This window comes from Geotrypetes seraphini, chromosome 10, assembly GCF_902459505.1.
Source record: "Geotrypetes seraphini chromosome 10, aGeoSer1.1, whole genome shotgun sequence".
Taxonomy (NCBI): Eukaryota; Metazoa; Chordata; class Amphibia; order Gymnophiona; family Dermophiidae; genus Geotrypetes; species Geotrypetes seraphini.
In genome coordinates, this window is record NC_047093.1 from 127,356,245 (window position 1) to 127,381,230 (window position 24,986).

General features: G+C 44.2%; 2 protein-coding genes across 8 annotated transcripts in view; both read left to right on the forward strand.

Annotated features, from left to right (window-relative positions):
• Nucleotides 1-6,572, forward strand: part of LOC117367999 (dimethylaniline monooxygenase [N-oxide-forming] 5-like) — a 29,996-nt gene extending 23,424 nt beyond the window's left edge. For all 3 annotated transcript variants that reach the window (XM_033961187.1, XM_033961189.1, XM_033961188.1), the window contains exons 8-9: nt 402-474; nt 5,953-6,572. In XM_033961187.1, the coding sequence (XP_033817078.1) occupies nt 402-474; nt 5,953-6,328 (449 nt within the window). In that variant the 3' untranslated portion in view covers nt 6,329-6,572. The remainder of the gene's footprint in view (nt 1-401; nt 475-5,952) is intronic.
• Nucleotides 6,573-20,017: 13,445 nt separating this feature from the next.
• Nucleotides 20,018-24,986, forward strand: part of LOC117368357 (dimethylaniline monooxygenase [N-oxide-forming] 5-like) — a 34,464-nt gene continuing 29,495 nt past the window's right edge. The window contains exon 1 of one of the 5 annotated variants that reach the window (XM_033961943.1): nt 20,018-20,120. The gene's annotated coding sequence lies outside the window, so the exon portion shown is untranslated. Of the gene's footprint in view, nt 20,121-22,984; nt 23,296-24,986 lie in introns of those variants that run through there. The other 4 variants (XM_033961945.1, XM_033961944.1, XM_033961942.1 and 1 more) reach the window with 4 other exon arrangements.

The window sequence follows — 24,986 nt, forward strand, 5'->3', positions numbered from 1 at the left end:
GCAGCAATTTAGCCAGGCTTTCTATGGCCAACCCCAGGGTTCTTTCTTCCGAGTATCCCTCCCATGCGGCAACAGGAAGTTGCTGCAGAGGAAAGGCCCCTGGTGTTGGCAAAAGGGAGACTGGCTGAATGCTGCTGGGATGAAAATCGTTTGTAAAAGCATCACGGAAGCAGGCAGGAAGGGATGGTGGGCTTATAAAGTGGGGAGGGAAGGGAGGGCAGGGAAACGGAAAGTTGAGTTTGACTTTGTGGGCCTCCTAAAAGGTCCAAGGGCTTTGCATTGAAGAATAGTGCTCTGGATAGAAGCAGTCACTATGAAGCCATGTTAATTTTCCTTTTATGTTCAAATGGTCTTCACAAGTAAAGTCTGGTTTACCTTCCATTTTCAATTTTACTTTCTAGGGCTTAACAAGTTGCCCTCAATGAGTGACATGAAGGCTGATATTGCCATGAAGAAAAAAGACATGGAGAATCGGTATGAACTTATACATACTGCATGACATATTTAAAGATGGATTATAAGTACATACCTATCAAAAAATTTTACCTTTACAGGTAAAATTACCTTTACAGGTAAAATTACCTTTACAGGTAAAATTTTACTTTTCTTTTGCTGACGCAGCTTCCCTCTAAGTTTCTGCACAAAGTTATACCTCTTTTGAAGCTGGCGTAACTTCTCTGCCCATGGGCTAATAGTTTTATTAAAAGGCACAACTATGTTACCACATGCTTACATGCAATTAAGTTTCCGATTGCCGTTAGTGATCTGTAACCTATCACTAAAATCGTCCATATTACCAATATTACGCCGATTTTTAAAAAGGGTTCCAGGGGTGATCCAGGGAAATGATACATCGGTAAGCCTGATTTCAGTGCTGGGCAAAATAGTGGAAACTTTTATTACAAAAAAATTACAGAACACATAGACAAACACGGTTTAATGCAGCGGTTTCAAACGCAAACCCTTTGCAGGGCCACATTTTAGATTTGTAGGTACTTGGTGGGCCGCAGAAAAAAAATAGTTAATGTCTTATTAAAGAAATGACAACTTTGCAACTCGTTATAGTTTATAAATCTTTCCTTAATTGCTTCTGATAGTTTCAACTATGCCCAACTGAAAGCAGTGCAATATGCAGAAAGTGAAGTTTAGATAGTTTTCCACTTTCTGCATGTTGCACTGCTTTCGCCGTAAAGGGATAGTCCCGTGATTGACCCAGTCCATCGGCTGCCTAAAAAGGGAGGTTTCCCGGCTGTGAGGGGCGGTATTGCTATGATCATGGTGAAGTTGTTCTAAATCATTTGTGTTTTGTATATTACTGCTATGCAATTTATGTAATGGTTAAATTAGTATAATAAGCATTACCTTGTGTATGTCTCTTTGTAAGCCATGAAGTGCTGACTACTTAACGAACTTGGCATTACACATGTCATGCAACATCAGAAAAATAGAAACAAAAACAGTGCATAACAAAGCCAACAGACAAATTCTCAACACTGACATAATTCAATCACTAAACTGAAAATAAAATAAATTTTCCTACCTTTGCTTTCTGGTGATATTAATATACTAATCATCTTGTTCTGCTTTCCTCTGTCTGTGCTCTAACTCTTTCCAGGCCTCCTTTCCATCTGCTATTTCTTTTCTCACCTCCTTTCTTCTTCAGTGCCAAACAGACAGACAAAAGGTGGGAATGGATCTTTCACATTCAGCTTTCTTCAGTTTTTCTTTTCTTTTTTGCCTCTGGCCACTCAAATCTTGCCTTCTTTATCACCCTTCTTCTTTTTAAATGTTCAGCTACCTCTCAATTCTCCATCTTCTCTCAGTCCCTAGCTCTCCCATTTCCCATCTCACTCCTTTCCCAGCCTCCTATTTCCTGCTATCGACTCCCCATTACCACATTTATACCAATGTACTCACTGCTCTCTCACTCATCTTGTCATCTCCCTTTTGGCCTCATCTAGATGGTTCACCACTTTCAGAATCCCTCTCCTTCTCTCCTCTGGTCAGGCTTTAACTCCTTGTCCCTATCTTCCCATCTCCTAGCATCTTCTTATCCCAGCTCTCCTCCCTCCTGCCCTCCCATGGGTCCATCTCTCCTCCTCTATCCCCATGGTCCAACATTTTGCTCCCACTCTTTTCTGGTTTTCTTCTTCCCTCCCCCCTTGATGCTGAACAATGAAATGGAGGGGAAAAAAAGAGAGATGCTGCATCTCTCTGCCTTCCATCCACAGGCCTAACACTTCCCTCCCTCCCTTCCATCCCAGATCCAACTTCTCTCCCTTTCTCTTCCTAACTGCTCCCCACCCATCTCTCCCCCTGCCTGCCTGCCTCACTTCCCCAGGTCTACCATTTCTCCCTTTCTCTTCCCAACAGTTCTCCCTTCAAGTATCTCTTTGCCTCTTAATCCACACCACCCCAGGTCCAACTTCTCTCCCTTCAGACCATTGCCCACTCTCTCTGTCCTCTGTTTCTGGCCCCATAAGCTCTCTCCCCATGCCCAATCTAGCACTTCTTTTAATACCTTCCCCCTCTGTACTAAAAAAAACAAAAAAAAAATCTAGACTTCCTCGGCCTAGTATGTTCTCCCTCCTTCTCTCCATGCCCATGCATCTCTACCTCACTCCTCTCCCACCACCATGTCCAATAATTCTCTCTCTCCCCCCAACAGTTCTCCTCTTTCTTCATCTCCCCATGTGCACCATCTCTTTCCCTCTCTCAGACACCTAATTCTCCCTTTCTATTCTCTCCTTCACCTCAGCATCTCTTTCCCTCACTCCCTCACTCCCTCCATTCTTCCATCTTATGGCTCATGCTCCCCTCCCTCTTTCCCTTCATTCTGTGTCCTAAGTTCATGTCCCTCCTTCCTTCCTTTTATAATTTGTCCTGTTTGTGCTCCTTCCCTCTCAAGTCCCAACACGTCCTTCTCCCTCCCTCCCTTATGTGCCACGGGTGTTTAGCTTCTTGCCGGCTCCCTCCTCCGTCTTGCTGCAGTGTTCACTCAAAGCTGCGGGCAGTGCTCCTACGTACCTCCCACGGCTGAGCTGGAAGCCTTCTCTCTGACATCGCAACGTCAACCGTAGAAGGCATTTAGAAGCTGCTATCTGCAGCTTTGAGTGAACACTGCAGCAAGATGGAGGAGGGAGCCGGCAAGAAGCTAAACACCCAGGCGGCAGAGGAAAATGCTGCATCACCCTCAAGCGGGGGCCACATGCGGCCCATGGACCGCGGGTTAGACACCCCTGTAGAGAGAAGAAATTGTTGCGGTGGGGAGATCAGGTACCTAGCAATCTACCAGTTGCGCTGATGCCAGGGGAGGGGCCCTGTGTTTCCAAGTTCAAGTTTCCAAATTTCTTTATTTTTGATATACCGTCTATCAAAATAAGTGTCTAGACGGTGTACAATATAAAAAGATTGTATGGGACAATTAAAATAGGTAAATAAAAACAATATTTTATCAAATATTAAAAATACTAGACGAATTCGAATTAACGTACATGAAACGGAGGGAAAGTAAGGGAGGGAAAGGTTATTTCAAATACATCAAAGTAAAACTAATAAAAAAGGGCGGTAAATGGGGAGTGGCAAAAACACTAGGAGGGGAATCATTAAAAAAAAAAAAAGTATTAGATGTTGCAAAGCTTCACATGAATCAAGGAATTAAGAGACTGAAGCTAATACTAAGGAATAAAGGCATCTTTAAAAAGGAAGGTTTTAAGCTTGGCTTTAAATTTTTCAAGCGAGTACTCTAATCGAACATCTAATGGGAGGGCATTCCACAGAGAGGGGGGCGGTAACTGAAAAGATGGATTTGCGAGTAGTATCGTAAAATAGTTCCCATATTGATGGTATGGAGAGTAAATTTTGATTATTTGAAAGGAGGGTCCTGGATGATGAATAAGGGATCAAAAGTTTATCTATGAACCCTGGTTGGTTAGAGTTTTTTGTTTTAAAAGTGAGGAGAAGTATTTTATAGGAGAGACAATGAGTAATAGGTAGCCAATGTGCTTTGCGGAGGAGGGGGGTGACATGGTCAAATTTTTTTGCACGATAGATAAACAGCAGTGTTTTGCAATAGTTGTAGACGACGGATTTCTTTCTGGGTTATACCTTGATAAAGAGCATTACAGTAATCTATAGTTGAAATTACTAGGGAGTGAATCAGGATGTTAATTGAGGAGGGATCAAGAAAAGAAGAGATAGAACGGATGAGCCTAAGCTTATGAAAACATTTCTGCATATCTGCACTAACTTGTTGATGAAAGGTGAGGTCTTTGTCTAGAATGACTCTGAGAAGTTTAACTTTACTATCTGTTTGAATTGGAGAGGAGTCGATACAGATGGGTTGACATAAATGTTCATCTGGAGAGGGCGAGAAAAGGATACTAGTAGTTGTAAGAATGTTCAGTGAAAGTTTATTATGCCGAAGCCAGAGGCTGATTTTATTGAGTTTTTGATTAATTTCAGTTATTTCATCAGGGGATGTAGGATTTAAGGGGGTGGAGTAGTTGGATGTCATCAGCATATGTAAATATGGTAAAGCCTATAGATTGATCCAGAGTAAGTAGTGGTGCCAGAAATATATTAAAAAGAAGGGGAGAAAGAATAGAGCCTTGAGGGACTCCATAGTTTTGGTAAATAGTGGAGGAGATAGAGTCATTGAAACTGACTTTATAGTTTCGGTCCTGAAAGTAAGAAGAGAACCATTGCAAAACTGTACCGGAAATATTGATAGATTCTAGTCGTGTAAGAAGTAGGGAATGATCAATTGTGTCAAAGTTGGAAGTGAGGTCTATAGAAATTAGAACAGATGCTGGTGGGGGCCATTGCCGTTGGCAAAAAAAATTGGAAAGTTGAGTCAGTGTGCCCCCCTGACAGTTTCGGGCCCTAGGCACGTGCCTACTGGGCCTGTCCATTAATCCAGCCCTGCAGCTCTCACCTCTTCCAGCACTGGCCACAACCACTATCTTACATCAAGCAGTCACTGCCAGGAGAGGTGCCGAATTTCACGAGAGGTACTTACACACGCACACACCTTACGTTCTGGAACGTTGCCCGCCTCACTGCTGTAATCTCACGCAAGGGCTTTCCTGCGTCTGTACACGATTGTCCTCGCCACTCCACCTCACAATCGCGTACAGATGCAGGAAAGCGCTTGCGTGAGGTTACAGCAGTGAGACGGGCAACGTTCCAGAACAATGGTAGCATACCGAGGGCCTCAAAATAGAATCTGGTGGGCCGCGAGTTTGAGACCATTGGTTTAATGGGACAGAGTCAGCATGGGCTCAGTTAAGGGAGGTCTTGCCTCACCAATTTTCTTCATTTCTTTGAAGGTGTAAATAAACATGTGGATAAAGGAGGACTGATTGACATAATATATCTAGACTTTTAGAAAGTTTTCTACGAAGTTCCTCATAAGAGACTCCTGAGAAAAGTATAGAGTCATGGGATAAGAGGCACTGTTCTGTTGTTCTCAAGTTAGGCGCCTACAGGCTAATTAATTTTTTAAAATTGTTTTTTAATAGCGCTTTCAATTATCACGACAACTACGAAAATTTAAGTTAGGTGCCTAGATCAGCGCCCCTAGCCAACCTATAAGCATAATTTATAAAATCTGGGCCAAATTCCGCACATATTGTGAAGCAATGCATTCTACACATTGACTCAACAGAAGTGAACAACGGTGCTAACTCAACATAAATACCGCGCAAGAGGTTTTTAGCGCTGACTGGCGTGTTGAATGCTCTGCACTGTTCCGACGCTCATAGGGACTCTAGGACAGTCGGAGCAGAGCAGACCATTCAGCGTGCCAGCCTCTTGCGCGGTTTTGTAATATGTAGCAGCCAGTGATAGCAAATTTCTGCAATAGTGAATAAATGAGCAGACCCAAGAGATAAATTTAAATATTGCGTGCATTTATGAAGGATGTGCTAATTGTTTTTCTTCTCTTCCCAGATATGTGGAGAGTCCACGTCACACTATACAAGTGGACTTCATGGAGTACATGGATGAACTCGCCAGGCAGATAGGGGTGAAGCCCAACGTGCTGTCTCTTCTCATTAAGGATCCAAAGCTAGCCAAAGAGGTGTTCTATGGCCCATGCACACCTTACCAGTACCGCCTGAAAGGGCCAGGAGTGTGGGAAGGAGCCAGGCAAGCTATCCTGACCCAAGGAGACCGCATTATCAAGCCCACAAAAACCCGAGTATCAGATAACCAAATGATGGACCATCTCTCCTCAGTGCCTTTACTTCTTAAAGCCGTCGCTGTCCTCTTTGTCCTGGCTGCAGTGTTTTTTAATTTTAGTTCATTTTCAGCCTTGCGGATCTAAAACGGCAAAACTATAACAGATTAGCTACATTTTTTTTTTTAACTTCTCACCATTGATTTTTTTAATCCCCCCTGCTTCTCCTTATCCATGAAAGAGAACTCGTTTTCCTCTTTCCATAGTCACATTTACCGTTTCAGTGGCTTGGTGCACTTTCACTAGCAACTGACAAAGCCCACTATTACGTCGCCATTTTTAAGACGTTTTAATGCAATGGAGGGGTGGGGGTCAGGGCTGTAGAAAGCAAGATATCATAGAAGTATCTAAATATAACTAAAATGGAATACTCTATAAAGTCTCCATCTGTTGGAATTAAAGAGGATGCTTTACCCTATGCATCTGTTTTGCATTTTAAAAAATAGGTTGAAAAAGTTACTTCTTAGTTCTCACTTTCAATTAAGGGATGCGATTGCCCTGAAAAATAGCAAAGTCTCTGGCGTATCTACATGAGCAGACATAATATATTTGTGACCAACTATCTAACATTATCAACCCTGTCTTTCAATGAGTGCACCAAGTTCTGGGTTTTGCCTCATGAAACAGTGGGGATGAAAGGTGGATGTGAGATGAAGAGATTGGAGTGCTTTTACCATTATTTGCAAACTTTATGGCCCGGATACAGTAAATGATACCCGTAGAAAGACATGGGGGAAGCCACTGCTTGCCCTGGATCAGTAGCATGGTATGTTGCTACTCCTTGGGTTTTGGCCAAGTACTAGTGACCTGGATTGGCCACTGTGAGAACGGGCTACTGGGCTTGATGGACCATTGGTCTGGCCCAATAAGGCTTTGTTAACCCCCTGAAGACTAGTAAAGCTACACCACTCACTATTATTTGGTTTACCATGTAGTGATTCATACTCCATCTGAAAGATGAAGAGATGTGAGTGCTTTTACCAGTATTTGCAAACTCTATGGCCCGGATACAGTAAATGGTACCCATGGAAAGACACGGGGGGAAGCCACTGCTTGCCCTGGATCGGTAGCTTGGAATGTTGCTACTCTTTGGGATTCTAGAATCTTGTTACTCTTTAGGATTCCAGAATCTTTCTACTCCTTGGGATTTTGTATGGAATGTGGCTACTCCTTGGGTTTTGGCCAAGTACTAGTGACCTGGATTGGCCACTATGAGAACGGGCTACTGGGCTTGATGGACCATTGGTCTGGCCCAATAAGGCTTTGTTAACCCCCTGAAGACTAGTAAAGCTACACCACTCACTATTATTTGGTTTACCATGTAGTGATTCATACTCCATCTGAAAGATGAAGAGATGTGAGTACTTTTACCAGTATTTGCAAACTCTATGGCCCGGATACAGTAAATGGTACCCATGGAAAGACACGGGGGGAAGCCACTGCTTGCCCTGGATCGGTAGCTTGGAATGTTGCTACTCTTTGGGATTCTAGAATCTTGTTACTCTTTAGGATTCCAGAATCTTTCTACTCCTTGGGATTTTGTATGGAATGTGGCTACTCCTTGGGTTTTGGCCAAGTACTAGTGACCTGGATTGGCCACTGTGAGAACGGGCTACTGGGCTTGATGGACCATTGATCTGGCCCAATAAGGCTTTGTTAACCCCCTGAAGACTAGTAAAGCTACACCACTCACTATTATTTGGTTTACCATGTAGTGATTCATACTCCATCTGAAAGATGAAGAGATGTGAGTGCTTTTACCAGTATTTGCAAACTCTATGGCCCGGATACAGTAAATGGTACCCATGGAAAGACACGGGGGGAAGCCACTGCTTGCCCTGGATCGGTAGCTTGGAATGTTGCTACTCTTTGGGATTCTAGAATCTTGTTACTCTTTAGGATTCCAGAATCTTTCTACTCCTTGGGATTTTGTATGGAATGTTGCTACTCCTTAGGTTTTGGCCAAGTACTAGTGACCTGGATTGGCCACTATGAGAACGGGCTACTGGGCTTGATGGACCATTGGTCTGGCCCAATAAGGCTTTGTTAACCCCCTGAAGACTAGTAAAGCTACACCACTCACTATTATTTGGTTTACCATGTAGTGATTCATACTCCATCTGAAAGATGAAGAGATGTGAGTGCTTTTACCAGTATTTGCAAACTCTATGGCACGGATACAGTAAATGGTACCCATGGAAAGACACGGGGGGAAGCCACTGCTTGCCCTGGATCGGTAGCTTGGAATGTTGCTACTCTTTGGGATTCTAGAATCTTGTTACTCTTTAGGATTCCAGAATCTTTCTACTCCTTGGGATTTTGTATGGAATGTTGCTACTCCTTGGGTTTTGGCCAAGTACTAGTGACCTGGATTGGCCACTATGAGAACGGGCTACTGGGCTTGATGGACCATTGGTCTGGCCCAATAAGGCTTTGTTAACCCCCTGAAGACTAGCAAAGCTACACCACTCACTATTATTTGGTTTACCATGTAGTGATTCATACTCCATCTGAAAGATGAAGAGATGTGAGTGCCTTTACCAGTATTTGCAAACTCTATGGCCCGGATACAGTAAATGGTACCCATGGAAAGACACGGGGGGAAGCCACTGCTTGCCCTGGATCGGTAGCTTGGAATGTTGCTACTCTTTGGGATTCTAGAATCTTGTTACTCTTTAGGATTCCAGAATCTTTCTACTCCTTGGGATTTTGTATGGAATGTTGCTACTCCTTGGGTTTTGGCCAAGTACTAGTGACCTGGATTGGCCACTATGAGAACGGGCTACTGGGCTTGATGGACCATTGGTCTGGTCCAATAAGGCTTTGTTAACCCCCTGAAGACTAGTAAAGCTACACCACTCACTATTATTTGGTTTACCATGTAGTGATTCATACTCCATCTGAAAGATGAAGAGATGTGAGTGCTTTTACCAGTATTTGCAAACTCTATGGCACGGATACAGTAAATGGTACCCATAGAAAGACACGGGGGGAAGCCACTGCTTGCCCTGGATCGGTAGCTTGGAATGTTGCTACTCTTTGGGATTCTAGAATCTTGTTACTCTTTAGGATTCCAGAATCTTTCTACTCCTTGGGATTTTGTATGGAATGTTGCTACTCCTTGGGTTTCGGCCTAGTAACCTGGATAGGCCACCGTGAGAACTGGCTACTAGGCTTTGGTCTGACCCAATAAGGCTATTCTTATGTTCTTATATTCTTATGTTCTTAGTTAGGCGCCAGAAAGATCCAAACTAAGATCAAATTCAACAAAAGGTGTTCTGTGCTGAGCACTCTTTATAGAATATTAGCTCAGCATGGATTTTGTGCCTAATTTCAGGTGCCATGCAGCGCTCACTTTCTTATTACAATATTTATGTGTGGTATATCTCACCAGGATGTGTACCAGAACTTAGTACATGTCCCAAACTCCTCACATCCAACAGCAAATCCCCAGCTCCTCAGAAGTACCACCTGGGCTCAAAGATTTTCACCGCCCTAGGCTGTGTGTACTATCTCTTCACTGGAGCAACAAACTTTATTTTGTATGATTTTATGTTATTTTTATAACACCCCTTAGGGGATATTCTATTCTTAAAAGTAATTAGCTTTTAATGTGGTCTTCCATTGAGGGGACATAGGAGCCGCCATGTTTCACCCGAACAAGGTTTTTTCAAGGCCTATCATCCCTTATTAGAACTTTACTCCGTCATACCGGACCACTGAATGGGTTGAATCACCTGAAGTCAATAAGGCAACGCTTCTATTTTACGTAGGACCAAACCATAAGAGTTTTGTTTTGGGGGTGTTCAGTTTCATGCGCACCAGCGAAGCCCAATCCTGAATCCTTGAAATGCAGGAATTTGCATGAGATGTTAAACCATTTACAGAAGGATCAGTTTATTTTCTTAGAAGAGTCTGTATTCAAAATATTAACCAACAAGTGACCGCATGTAGACTGTATTCATTTCTGATTAAAGTAGCATTAGATCAGGCTGATTTGTCTACTTTGTTGAATACTGGGATTCAATTCCTATGTTCTAATAATGATAATTTTATTTTTTATATATCGCCCTACCACATAGTTCTAGGCGGTTCACATACAGTAGTAAAAATATACAATCAGTGAATAAAATACAATATTCTAAAAAGTTGAACTAAAATTATACAATAGGTGAATAAAATACAATATACTAGAATACAATAAAATTCCGTATAAATGTACTAGCTCTAAGATCAGTTTATAATTTACCAGTCAGTAATCTGGGACATCAATTTACAAATTTATCAAATAAATCAGGTTTTTTTTTAGTTTTTTTTTTTAATTCTTTATTTATATTTTGGACATATTATCAAGAATAAACTTCTTGTACAGAATATGATTAAGTCAACATGATAGAAACCTTCAAAATCATGAAGGGCATAGAGAAGGTAGACAGGGACAAATTTTTCAGGCTGTGGGGAGCCACAAGTACAAGGGGGCACTCGGAGATAATTGAAAAAGGACAGGTTTAGAACAAATGCTAGGAAGTTCTTTTTCACTCAGAGGGTGGTGGACACATGGAACGCGCTCCCGGAGGCTGTGATAGGCCAGAGCACGCTACAGGGGTTCAAGGAGGGTCTAGATAGGTTCCTAAAAGAAAAGGGGATTGAGGGGTACAGATAGAAGTAGAGGTAGGTTGTAGGAATAGTCAGAAACCACGTCGCAGGTCATGGACCTGATGGGCCGCCGCGGGAGCGGACCGCTGGGCACGATGGACCTCTGGTCTGACCCAGTGGAGGCAACTTCTTATGTTCTAACATAATAAAATAAACAAAAGAAGTAGCATTTATATAACAAAATTACTTTTTACTCAATCAAATTTAAAGTCCCAAAATAGAGGTCCAAGATGTTCCTGAGTGAGAAAGCTATTTAAAAAGAAAAAAAGAAAAATTCAAGTTACAAATTAGGCGGTCAGATGAGAATGGACCAAGAGTAAATTTATGCATTGAGATTTTCTTTATCCCCTTCAAGGCGCCTCCTGGAGAGAAATCCTGTCAACTGAGAGGGTTCAAAGAAAATATAATTGCAAGATTTATACTTTACAATGCATTTGCAAGGATATCGTGAAAGAAATGATGCCCCCATTACAGCGACCCCAGGCTTAAGAAGCAAAAATTCCTTCCTTCGCTTCTGAGATTCCCTTGTCACGTCCGGAAATATTTGAACTTTATATCCAAGAAATTCGATATGTCTATTCTTAAAATAAAGCTGTAATATCCAATTTTTATCTGGTGATAATAAATCAGTTTTTAGCAATTACCTAAAGGACATATATGAATGAGCTTAAGAAATAAGACTTTCAATGAGTAATGCAACATGTCGCATATTTTAATCGTTGATATGATAGCACATTATAACACAGCAGCTAAAGCTTGGGATGCCGATTGAGTTCTGCCTCCCTGTCGTTTATAATGCAACTTTGTGCAAACTTAGATCGCATGCTTTCTGGAACGGGACATCAATATTATGAATGATGTCGCACAGTAATGAACCATTCATTAAGTACCATCTAGCTGCCCTATACGCCTGGAATAAACGACCTAAGTTTGTCTGCCACACCCCTTCCCTTGTTTAAAAGCAGACTGGCAATCCATAACCCTACTTTCCACCGCTCACCACCCTAGCCAGCAGATTAACCATCCCCCCATCCTGGCATGCTGTTTGGCTGTCTAGATTGTAAGCTCTTCAGAGCAGGGACTGTCTTCTCTGTGACTCTGTACAGCGCTGTGTGCGTCTGGTAGCCCTATAGAAATAATGCACAGTAGCAGTGTGAAGATTTTCAGTCTTTGGGAAGCAGAGCTGATTGTGATGTCATAATGCCTCATTCCACCAATAAGAGCTAACCTCCTCAGTGATGTCACAATGGCTTGATTGTCCTGTATTCCCTTCTGCCCTTCCAACCCAGCCAGCAGATTAACCGTTCCCCTTAACTGTATCCATGACATCCTGTTTGGCTGTCTAGATCAGTGGTTCCCAACCCTGTCCTGGAGGAACACCAGGCCAATTGGGTTTTCAGGCTAGCCCTAATGAATATGCATGAAGCAAATTTGCATGCCTATCACTTCCATCATATGCAAATCTCTCTCATGCATATTCATTAGGGCTAGCCTGAAAACCCGATTGGCCTGGTGCTCCTCCAGGACAGGGTTGGGAATCACTGGTCTAGATTGTAAGCTCTTCAGAGCAGGGACTGTCTTCTCTGTGACTCTGTACAGCGCTGTGTGCATCTGGTAGCCCTATAGAAATAATTCACAGTAGCAGTGTGAAGAGTTTCAGTCTTTGGGAAGCAGAGCTGATTGTGATGTCATAATGCCTCGTTCCACCAATAAGAGCCAACCTCATCAGTGATGTACTCCTTTCTGCCCTTCCAACCCAGCCAGCAGATTAACCGTTCCCCTTAACTGTATCCATGACATCCTGTTTGGCTGTCTAGATTGTAAGCTCTTCAGAGCAGGGACTGTCTACTCTGTGACTCTGTACAGCGCTGTGTGCGTCTGGTAGCCCTATAGAAATAATGCACAGTAGCAGTGTGAAGAGTTTCAGTCTTTGGGAAGCAGAGCTGATTGTGATGTCATAATGCCTCATTCCACCAATAAGAGCTAACCTCCTCAGTGATGTACTCCCTTCTGCCCTTCCAACCCAGCCAGCAGATTAACCGTTCCCCTTAACTGTATCCATGACATCCTGTTTGGCTGTCTAGATTGTAAGCTCTTCAGAGCAGGGACTGTCTTCTCTGTGACTCTGTACAGCGCTGTGTGCGTCTGGTAGCCCTATAGAAATAATTCACAGTAGCAGTGTGAAGAGTTTCAGTCTTTGGGAAGCAGAGCTGATTGTGATGTCATAATGCCTCATTCCACCAATAAGAGCTAACCTCCTCAGTGATGTCACAATGGCTTGATTGTCCTGTACTTCCTTCTGCCCTCCCAACCCAGCCAGCAGATTAACCGTTCCCCTTAACTGTATCCATGACATCCTGTTTGGCTGTCTAGATTGTAAGCTCTTCAGAGCAGGGACTGTCTTCTTTGTGACTCTGTACAGCGCTGTGTACGTCTTGTAGCTCTATGGTACCCTGAAATGCATCACCCATCGGTTACTGTTGCTTTCATTGTTTATTAACAATAACGTTTTGTCAGCCATTAACTGTGGTACAGATTTTTCTTTAACTGTAAAATCATGCTCTTAGCATGCATTTTTGTCTCATTCTTTTCGCTGGGGGGTCAGTTTTATAAAGAAGTTAGGCGCTAATGAGCCGATACTCAAAACCTATCGCCAGAGCTAGTGGCAATTAGCACCTGACTAGCGCCACTGTTGGTGAGCACAGAGGACTCTGGCACAGAAGATAATGCGTGCACCAAAGATTGGCGTTAAAAAGCATGCCTATGTAGTTAAACCAATGTTGATGAGGTCATTTCCTGTTGCCTCCCAATGCTCAGAGAACAGCGCAGGAAACAAAGCTGCCCTTATCACTGAGACCTAACGGCAGTTCCCAGCAGGCATTAGGGTGTTTGAAGAAAGAATTTCCCATGATTCTGTCTGTAAAATTTTTCCAAGCTCCTAGTTCAGTGACAGCGAGACAAATGCGGCAGCGAAACGAGTGTGTACGAGTTAGAGCAATCCTGAAGCTGAAAGCACTCATTGGTGCCTGTTTCCGGTTTAAATATAATAATAATAATAATAACAGCTTATATACCGCAATACCGTGAAGTTCTATGCGGTTTACAAAAGATTAAGCAAAGGTACAAATTGACTGACTTCAAGAGGGGAAGAAGAAAGAGAAGTCATTAGACAGGAAATTCATTGTTGAGGAGAAAAGTGATCAAAAGGACAGTAGGTCGCTATTGAGAGGAAAGAGATAAGTGGATCAGTTGTCAAAATGTTTTAGGAACAGGTTTCCTAAATTCCTCATAAGTAGAGGGCGAAAGTAATTGTTCTAGGTCTTTACCCCATGATGCTGCTTGGTGTGAGAGAAGGAGTTCATGGTGTTTTTTCAGTTTGCAACCTCTCACTGGGGGGGGAAACGAAGTTGGAATGTGAACTTCTCTGGTGTCTGTTGGTTGAGAAGGAGAAAAGGTCAGTCATGTATTTGGGGGGCTTTAAAGCAGAAACAGGCAAATTTGAACTTTACGCCTGCCTTCATCGGCAGCCAATGTAGCTGCCGGTAGTAGGGTGTCACGTGGTCAAATTTTTTTAGTCCAAAGATTTAGTCTGACTGCCGCATTCTGCAACAGTTGTAGGCGTCGCATATTTTTTGGGGAAATTGCCAAATAGGCGATGTTACAGTAGTCAAGCAGGCTTAGTACGAGGGATTGGACTAGGGTTCTAAAAACCGATGTAACAAAATAAGCTTTAAGGGATCTGAGTTTCCAGGGAGTGAAAAATCCCTTTCTGATTAAGGAATCTACTTGGTCTTTCATGGTTAGGCATTGATCCAGAGTTACACCTAGTATCTTTATGGAGGGCTGGATAGGGTAACTAAGGTTATTGATACAGAGGGGTGATTTAATGTCAAGTGAAAAAATGAAAAAAAACCGTCCAAGTAAAAAAATAGGATAGCTTATATTTATAAGCGCTGAAAATAGGCACCAATGTATGCGCTTATAAGACAAAAATTAAAATAATTAAAGAACCTCGAAGACAGTGAGATTCTATAACTCCCAGATGATAAGCTTTCACTATCAGATGTATTTTCCTCAGTTCCGTCAATTAAAGGTACAGGAGCCTAATGTCTGCCAATATTCCCTTATAAGGACTGTTATGAACTTTAGAACCGCTATGCTCAGTAGAGGTTCAGATTCACTAGAGCAGTGGTCTCCAACTCAAACCCTTTGCAGGGCCGCATTTTGGATTTGGAGGTCCTTGGAGGGCCTCAGACAAAATAGTTAATGTCTTATTAAAGAAATGACAATTTTGCATGAGGTAAAAACTCTTTACAGTTTATAAATCTTTCCTTTTGGCTAAGTCTTAATAATAATATTGTCATTTATAGCCAAAGAGACGTATGATCAAGAAACTTGTTTTATTTTACTTCTGCGATTATGCTAAACATACCGAGGGCCTCAAAATAGTACCTGACGGGCCGCATGTGGCCCCCAGGCCATGAGTTTGAGATCACTGCACTAGAGGATTCAGATAAATGACATTGTTTCTAACCTATTTATTTATTGCAATGTTTTGCGTTACAGAATGAACTATGGGCTAGATTCACTAAGCAAACCGATCGTGTATCAATCGGCTTGCGGCCCCTTTGCGCCCCGATTTTACTCCGGCCTGATTCACTTACCTCTCTGCCGATCCGATTCCGATCCGCGCATGCAAATGAGGAGGAACGACATGCAAAGTAGGCAGGGACCCGATTCGCTAAAGAAATCTTGCAAACCGACTGGGCTGGCCGATCGACACAAGAAGCGACTGCTGGGGACCAGTCACAAACGTCCTTTCCCACTCTCCAGCTCCAGCGCCGCCCTGCTCTCTGCTGCCCTGACAATATTTAGGAGCACTCGGGGCAAAGCATGATAGTCTGTTTAATTCCCCATGTCATTTGGAGAATTCCTCATTTGTTAATGTTTTTATTATTATTATTTCGCTGGACAAAGAGCAAACACTGTTTTTAAAATAGTGATAAAAATCATCTCTCTGCCCCGAATCTCTCCTGCCTGCCGCCCCGAATCATCACCCTGCTGTGCCCCGAATCTCTCCTGCCTGCCGCCCCAAATCGTCACCCTGTTGTGCCCCAAATCTCTCCTGCCTGCCGCCCCGAATCGTCACCCTGCTGTGCCCCGAATCTCTCCTGCCTGCCGCCCCGAATCGTTACCCTGCTGTGCCCCAAATCTCTCCTGCCTGCCGCCCCAAATCATCACCCTGCTGTGCCCCGAATCTCTCCTGCCTGCCGCCCCGAATTGTCACCCTGCTGTGCTCCGAATCTCTCCTGCCTGCCGCCCCGAATCGTCACCCTGCTGTGCCCCGAATCTCTCCTGCCTGCCGCCCCGAATCATCACCCTGCTGTGCCCCGAATCTCTCCTGCCCTTCCCCACACTGCGAGCCCATGGTTGTAACCTGCGGGTTAAAACCATGGGCTAGTAAAAGTAGTAAGAAAATTTTTAAAAAAGTCGCGGCTTAGATGGGTCTTACACGCATGCATCAAGAGATGGTCTGCGCATGCATCGGGATCGCACACTAGCGATCCGTGTGGTCAGAGGGGGGGGGGGGCGTTCTTCCAATCACCCTCATTTAAATTTTTTTGCTTTGGGAATTCATCGGGCCTGCACGGATCTGCCATGCAATTGAGGTTAGTGATTCGAGCCCGTACTATTTTATAGGACTGTCCTGGTGCCAAGAGGAATTTCCAAAACCTGGCAGTTTGTCTGGGCTTTGGAATTCTCCGAGTTCAGGGCCGCATCTGGAGGCCCTCTGCACATGCTCTCTTCACGTCTGCACAGCTAGGGACCTGCTCTGCTTATCTCAGGCTTTATTGCATTCTTTTACTGTTTTAATCTCCCTCACCTTCACTGGGAGTGCATTCAACTTCTGGGCACGGCACCAAGATGAACACAAATTTCTTAGAAGAATGCGATCATTTTTACAGTGCTATTGGATTACGCAGCACTTTGCAATAAGGACAAATACTAAAGTATTATAAATCCCTGACCTAAAGAGTTTGTAATCCAAGGGGTCTAAACTGCATAATTGCTCAATTACATGTACATTCATGCCAAAAACTTGCAACCCGAGCGTGAAACAATAATGAATTATGTCACATGCAAATACATGCAAAAGGTGGCTTGTATTAAACTTTGTAAATTGCATTATTGATTCCAGAGCTGTTGTTTACTCTCCTCCAGGATTAATGTAGAGCAGTGGTCTCAAACTCACGGCCCAGGGGCCCCTTGCGGCCCACCAGGTCCTATTTTGAGGCCCTCGGTATGTTTATCATAATCACAAAAGTAAAATAAAAGAGTTTCTTGATCATATGTCTCTTTAGCTATAAATAACAATATTATTATTAAGACTTAGCCAAAAGGAAAGATTTATAAACTATAAAGAGTTGTACCTCTTGCAAAATTGTTATTTCTTTAATAAGACATTAACTGGGGGGGGGGGGGTTCTGAGGCCCCCAAGTGTCCACAAATCCCAAAATGTGGCCCTGCAAAGAGTGGTTGATCGCTGGAATAGTCTTCCACTACAGGTGATTGAGGCCAGCAGCGTGCCTGATTTTAAGGCCAAATGGGATCGGCACATGGGATCTATTCACAGGGCAAAGGTAGGGGAGGGACATTAAGGTGGGCAGACTAGATGGGCCGTGGGCCCTTATCTGCCGTCTATTTCTATGTTTCTATGGCCTTGTAATTCTCTGGGTACGCGTTTCTTTACCTTTTTCGCTGTGAGGTCAAGTGTATTGCAGAGTTAATATCAGGAAGCTTAGCCCAAAACGACAGCGGAAACCAGAGAGGAGCTTAAATAATCAACTTGGTTCACTGAGAAAACTAGTTTAATAATTACAAGGGAAAATTCAATGCAATGAATCTGAAATACACAACTGGAGGCTTCACACGTAAGTCACAGCTTATTCTATGTATACCTAATTTATGAATAAACTGGTTTCTTTCCATAAATGAAACTAAATTCTTACATCAAATCAAAGGAAAACTATACATTACTCCTATTCTTTCTCTATGAAACAGCTCAAGATTCTGCAGAAGGGGGACCAAATCAGGAACAGGTCCCGATAGGTTTTCCATCCCTTTTATCAGCGACACGTCTGATAAAAGGGATGGAAAACCTTCCATACGCTGAGAGATTGGAGAAACTGGGTCTCTTTTCCCTGGAGAAGAGGAGACTTAGAGGGGATATGATAGAGACTTACAAGATCATGAAGGGCATAGAGAGAGTAGAGAGGGACAGATTCTTCAAACTTTTGAATAATAAAAGAACAAGAGGGCATTCGGAAAAGTTGAAAGGGGACAGATTCAAAACAAATGCTAGGAAGTTCTTCTTTACCCAACGTGTGGTGGACACCTGGAATGCGCTTCCAGAGAATGTAAAAGGGCAGAGTACGGTATTGGGGTTTAAGAAAGGATTGGACAGTTTCCTGCTGGAAAAGGGGATAGAAGGGTATAAATAGAGGATTACTGCTCAGGTCCTGGACCTGTTGGGCCGCCGCGTGAGCAGACTGCTGGGCATGATGGACCTCAGGTCTGACCCAGCAGAGGCATTGCTTATGTTCCTCTCCCTTCTTCCCTGAATAGTCTTTTATGCATAAATTCTAGACCATGTGATGGGTGGGAAAATCCCAAAGTCATGCATACGTGTCTTCAGGGCCCATGTCCTTCTTTGCACAACCCCTCCAAGGGTGGGAACAGAATCCACGACGCCAACCAATCTCCACTTGCCGGCATGTGCAACTCCCCTACATAGAGTTGCTAGATTTTACTATAGTAAAATCTAGAACCCCCTAAACCAACCCCTAGGCCCACCCAGTTCCACCCACCCCTGCTCTAGCCCCGCCCCCCGCTGTCTGCTCTTTTCGCAAAGAGGAAATCCGCGCAAGCCTTTGCTCACGAAAAAAAAAAAAAAAAATTGCTCACATGTACTTGTTCCTTTGAGGGAACTTTGCTCCAGGCCTCTAGTGGTAGTCTCACAGTACCACCACTAGGTTCAGGTTGCCAAATAGCAAACCTAGGGCTAGATTCACTAAGCAAACCGATCGTGTACCGATCAGTTTGTGACCCCTTTGCGACCCGATTCCCCTCTAACCTCTGTCCCGATCATCCTCCGATCCATGCATGCAAATGAGGGGGAACGGCATTCAAATGATGGCAGGCAGCGATTCACTTACAAAAATCCTGCAACACCGACTGGGCTGGCCGATCGCAAACAAGCGACTACTGGGGACCAGTCGTTCACTGCTTTCCAACTGTCAACTCCTGCTCTCTGCCTGCTGTCTACCCCGACTTTCCAGCTCTCTGCCCCCGACTCTCCTGCTCTCTCTACCCCAACTCTCTGTCGTGATTTTCTTCTGCCACCCTGCTCTGCCCCGAGTCTCTCCTGTTCCTTGCACCAACTCTCTGCCTTTTTCTCCTGCCCCCTGCTCTGAATCTCCTGCACGGCGCTTTGCCCCTGACTCTCCTGCTCTCTGCCCCAAGGCCTTCCCCTGCAATGCGAGCCCTTGGTTTTAACCCATGGGCTTAAAGCGGGTTAAAACCACAGGCTCACTGGGCTAGTTAAAAGTTTTTTTTTTAAAAGTCACTGTTCTTCGACGCATGTGCAGACCATCTACAGATCGTCTGCGCATGCGTCGGGTTGGGGACCTGATTCTGATCGCCCTCATTTGCATGAGGGCGATTCGTGAATCATACCCCTTGATACGGATCGGATCGGATCCCTCAGGGATCGATTCCTATCCGTGCCCTTAGTGAATCTAGGCCCTACTCTTACTGCATCTAAGAGAATGGTCCTCTAAATTTCTACCTGAAACAATGGATAGTAAAGTGACTTGGCTAAAATCACTAAGGGAGATAAGTGGATTTGCTTTTTATCATGCGGTTTTAAATAGAAGGACCTTTATGCCTCCTCCTTTTCCAGTGGGAAGAATATGCTGGTTATACTGTAATCAACTGCCAGAGGAGGAGATAACTACCTGCGGGTGGGTGTTTCTGGGTAAAGGTTAAGAATAAGCATGCCAAGGGGAGTTTTATATGATCTGGCCCTAGTTGGACAAGCTTGATAACAATTTAAAAAGAAAAAGCAAACATTTCACTGCCCTGACAAACTAGAAGACTGAACAGACATCTATCTCTGTGACAGGAGCGAGGAAGGCTAGCACGGCCGAAATTTACCGCAGAGGTAGAGTAATTCCCTTGTCTCTTCTCTCTCATCGCGATCCTTTCGCTTAGAGTTTCATACTTTTCGAATACCCAAGGCCTTTGCTGTGTTTAAAAGTGGCATTCTTGAGTGCTTTAAACGTGACACACCTCTGGATGCTTTAAAACACAGGTGTCAAAGTCGGTCCTCGAGGGCCAGAATCCAGTCGGGTTTTCAGGATTTCCCCAATGCATCTGCATGAGATCTATTTGCATGCACTGCTTTCAATGCATATTCATTGGGGAAATCCAGAAAACCCGACTGGATTCCAGCCCTCGAGGAGGGACTTTGACACCCCTGCTTAAAAGGATCAATGTGAGGCCTTCATGGTGGTCATCAGGGAAGCAGCCAATTTACTTACATTCCAACGATAAGTAGAAGGACTGTACAACAAACAGAAATACTAAATCTCCCTGGGAGTCTATGTTCAGGCTTATAAAAAGAGGAGTTTTGTTTACCTGCTATACCTTCTCTCATTTTAAATTTCTACAGTAATATGGAATTAATGCTTACTGATATGTTTGGGAATGAGAACTGCAAGGGTCCTGTGACGTTCAAATTTGTTTTTATTGTGAGTGAAGACAGGAAATAAACCAACAAGTCACAACTGTTCAAAGAAAACACATGACTCCATTCCCGGCCCCACCCATGTCCCACTATGCCCCATCCACAGTGCCGTACCCTGACTCTGCTTCCCATTAGTCTCCCCTCTACTCCGCCTACCCCCAGCACAGCCTCTTTCTTTCTCTCTCCCTCCAGCCCCCATTCGGGCCACCCCAGAGTTGGGTGTGGCTCTCAGTCTCCCCTGATCCCACATACCTCCTCCAGTGCTGCAATTTCAAACTTCGGTAGTGTTAGCAAACTGATCCTGCTGTCGTCAGTCTGTCCTGGATGCCTTCACTCTGCAGCATCTTGCCAACATGGGAACAGGAAGACGCTGCAGATTGAAAACTTCTGGGACAGGCCGACAGGGCAGAGCCATACACAACTCTGGGATGGAGGCTGGACTGGAGAGAGTGAGTCCAAAACCCGGACAAACGCCCTCTAGACCTAAAAACTGTCCGGACATGTCCAGGTAAATCCAGAGGTCAGATTATGGAGTGTTTCAGCTTGATGGGAAGATGGTGAGGTCCCGGACTGTGGAGCGAGAGTGAGACCTGCAGCTACGCACCAAAAGAAAAAAAATAGGGACCATATCCCTGAGGGTTTGTCAGTAGGGGAGGACAGAAACTTGACTGTGTGGATGCCCATCTCTGGGTGAGTGACTTCTGATCGCAGGGCCCCTGTGGAGTCTATAACACTTTAATCCTGTATCACTAAAGATCTCAAAATTCAAAAAACATACAGGATTAACCCTCAATTTGAGTAAATAAATAAAAAAAAAAATACGAGAAGTGCTCAGTGCCCGAGTCTCCCGGTAGAAGATCATTCAGGGACCGTCATTGTACTTTTGTACAATGCTACCTCATAAGTTTAAGTTTATTAGGATTTTATATACCGCCTATCAAGGTTTTCTAAGCGGTTTTACAATCAGGTACTCAAGCATTTTCCTTATCTGTCCCGGCGGGCTCACAATCTCTCTAACGTACCTGGGGCTCTGGAGGATTAAGTGACTTGCCCAGGGTCACAAGGAGCAGCGTGGGGTTTGAACCCACAACCCCAGGGTGCTGAGGCTGTAGCTTCAACCACCGCGCCACACACTCATTGTACATGCTGCCTCATATATATGTTAATAAGGTATCCTGTATATTTTTTTACATTTTGAGATATATTTTTACCATGCTTTGTAAACTTTGTTTTGCCATCTTAGTCAGACTTGCCCCAGGTACATTTGATATATTGTGAGCCCTCTGAGACAGACGGGGGAAAAAAGGGGACAATGTTTGAGTACCTGAATAAATTCATGCAAACCTTTCTGAGCTCTCCTGCGAGAACGGTATAGAAAATTGAATGAATAAATTTAAAAAAAAATTGAATATCTGAAGAGTTTTTGAATAGACATTTTGACCAATTTCTCTACTCTAAAGGCCTAGATGGAAATGCTTTGGAACAGCTAGGGTTAATAGATGTTCAGAAATAGCCCAGAAATAGCTAAGAAGAAAAAAATAAAATAAAATAATAATTTAAATTGAATCAGGTTGGGCAGACTGGATGGACCATTTGGGTCTTTATCTGCCGTCATCTACTATGTTACTAGAAAAACCCAGACATGTCCTTTTTTTTTAAGAGGACTGACCAGGTACCCAGAGGGATTTCCAAAACCCAGCAGTTTTTCCCGAATTTTGGAAGGCCTCAAACTCGGGGCTGCATCTGGAGGCCCTCTAGACATGGCCCTGAGCTCAGGGAAGGAGACACAAGATTCATGTGGGGGTGAGGCTGGGGAGTGGGTGTTGAACGGTGCGGAGCACGACAAGGCCAGGAGCCTTTTTTTAAAGAAGAAATCTACTAACAGCAAACGTATACTGTAATTATATATGTCCACGGAGAACCTACGTTACAGGTAAGTAACTACACTTTTTCTGAACGTGAATAACGATGTTTACAAGAAAGCTTGAAGCCAGGAAAAAAAAAAAAATGCACTCGAGTTTTCAGCTTCTCCTTCCCTTCCCTGCCTGGAAGCAACAGGCAGAGCTCCAGTCGCCCCTGGCCAGCAGCCTGCAAAATTCAGGTTTGCCTCTTTCACTTTCTCTCTCTACCTAGGAGAGAATCTGGCGCTTTTACATCTCACTTGGACTGTGCACTGCATGGTTGGATGTTCTGGGTTGTAATTGCAGTGTTTAAATAAAGAATTAAAAAAAAAAAAAAAAAAAAAAAAACAGCGATAAGCCACTGCTAGAGCTGAGAGAGGAGAGCGACAGGGACTCACACCCATAGAGCAAGTCGCCGTGGCCTAGTGCCCAGCAGGCCTAGTGCAGAGATTGTTTTCCAGCCTGAATAGACTGGAGTCTTACGCTGCCCCCCCCCCCCCCCCTCAGAGGAATGATATGCAAAGCTCCAGAAACGAGTCGGCTTCTAAATACTGCAGATGTACTTTTTCCTTTAAAAAAAAAATAGGAAGTCTGCGGAAATGCCCCAGGAAAGAAAATAAAAGATGCCACCTTCTCATTGGATTAACAATGCATTTTTGCACTAACTTTCGGGGAGTTAAAAGCTTCAGGTAAGGATATAAAACAACACTGTTTATTTAGTCAGTTTTCTATACCGTTCTCCCAGGAGAGCTCAGACCGGTTTTACATGAATTTATTCAGGTACTCCAGCTTTTTTCCCTGTCTCTCTGGGTGGGCTCACAGTTTATCTATTGTACCTGGGGCACTGACTTTCCCAAGTCCACAAGGAGCAGCACGGGGTTTGAACCCACAGGCTGTAGCTTTAACCACTGTACCACAATGGAAAGATGGGAGGAGGAGCTTCAGAGCAGGGAGAGATGGATGCCAGATTAGAAGTGACAAAGCAGTAGAATTACACGGTCTATAATATGATAGGAAACTTAGGCCCCTATGCACAAAAGGGTTCTCTGTGACTGCGTCCAATCCTCCTAACAGCCACTGAGAATCCTATGCAAATAGATTACAACCACTCATTAGTATTCTAACGAGTTCTCTTTGTGAAGCACTATAGGGAATGCCCCATCCTCCCCCTTTTATTAGTGGCGTACCAAGGGCGTGGGGTGCGGACCGCCCCGGGTGCCAGCCCTAGGGGGGGTGCATAGCCGGCATGGTCCGGAATCTCCCGCGCTCCTCTAAACAGCACCTGTACCTCAGCACAGAGCAGAGTCGGCAGCCACGTTGAAGTGCAGGAAGGTCCCGCGATGACTGCGTCTGCCGCCACCTCTGCTCCAGAAGACGTAAGTGACGTCAGAGTGTGGGGGGGGGGGGGACCAGCAGCTGCAGTCATCGCGGGACCTTGCCGCAACTCCTTGCATCTACCGGCCCACCCCCTCTGACCTCACTTACATCTTCAGGAGCAGAGGCAGCAGAAGCAGTCATCGCGGGACCTTGCTAGTTTGAAGGCAGAGAGGAGCATAGAAGTGTGGTGGAGGGAGAGAAAGGGGGTCAGGGTGGTATGGAAGGATGGTGGAGGGAGAAAAAGGGGGCAGATGCTCATGGAATTGGTGTGCAGGGAAAGGAAAGAGAGATATAAAGGGGAAGGATACTGGATGGAATTGGGTTGGAGGGAAAGAAAGTGGGGGGGAAGGGAGAGGAGAGAGTGAAATTCCAGACCATGGAGGTGTGAAAGAGGGAAGGGAAAAAGAGGAGAGGAGAGAGATGCCAGACCACTGCAGGAGGGAAGGGAAGAAGATGGATGCCAGACCAATAGGGGTGAAGGGAGAGATGGAAGGGGGAAGCATAAAGTTTCTGGAAGGGGAATAGAAAGAGAGAAGATGCCATATAGAAGGGGCAGAGAGAGGGTAGACAGTGGATGAAAGGAAGACAGTGACAAGAAGATGAGGAAAGCAGAAACCAGAGAAGACAAGGTAGAAAAAAACTTCTATTTATTTATTTTTTTGCTTTAGGGGAGATGCATCACTGTTTCTGTGGTGTTGTATTGCATGCAGAATCCAGCTTCTTGGTGGTTCAATTTAACCTTTTTCTACGTATTTCTATTTTATTCCCCCTTTTACAAAACGGTAGAGCGTTTTTTAGTGCCAGCCCTGGTGGAAACAGCTCTGATGCTCAGAACTCTGAGAGTCTGAGCTGTTACCACCATGGCTAAAAACCACACTACAGTTTTGTAAAAGGGGGAGGGGTTAGTTTGTGATTACATATTCCATACTAGGCGAAGGTGTTTTCTGAGTTCAAAAGACATGGTTTTCTGTTAGGATTGATTGTGCAGGATTGATCTGTACTA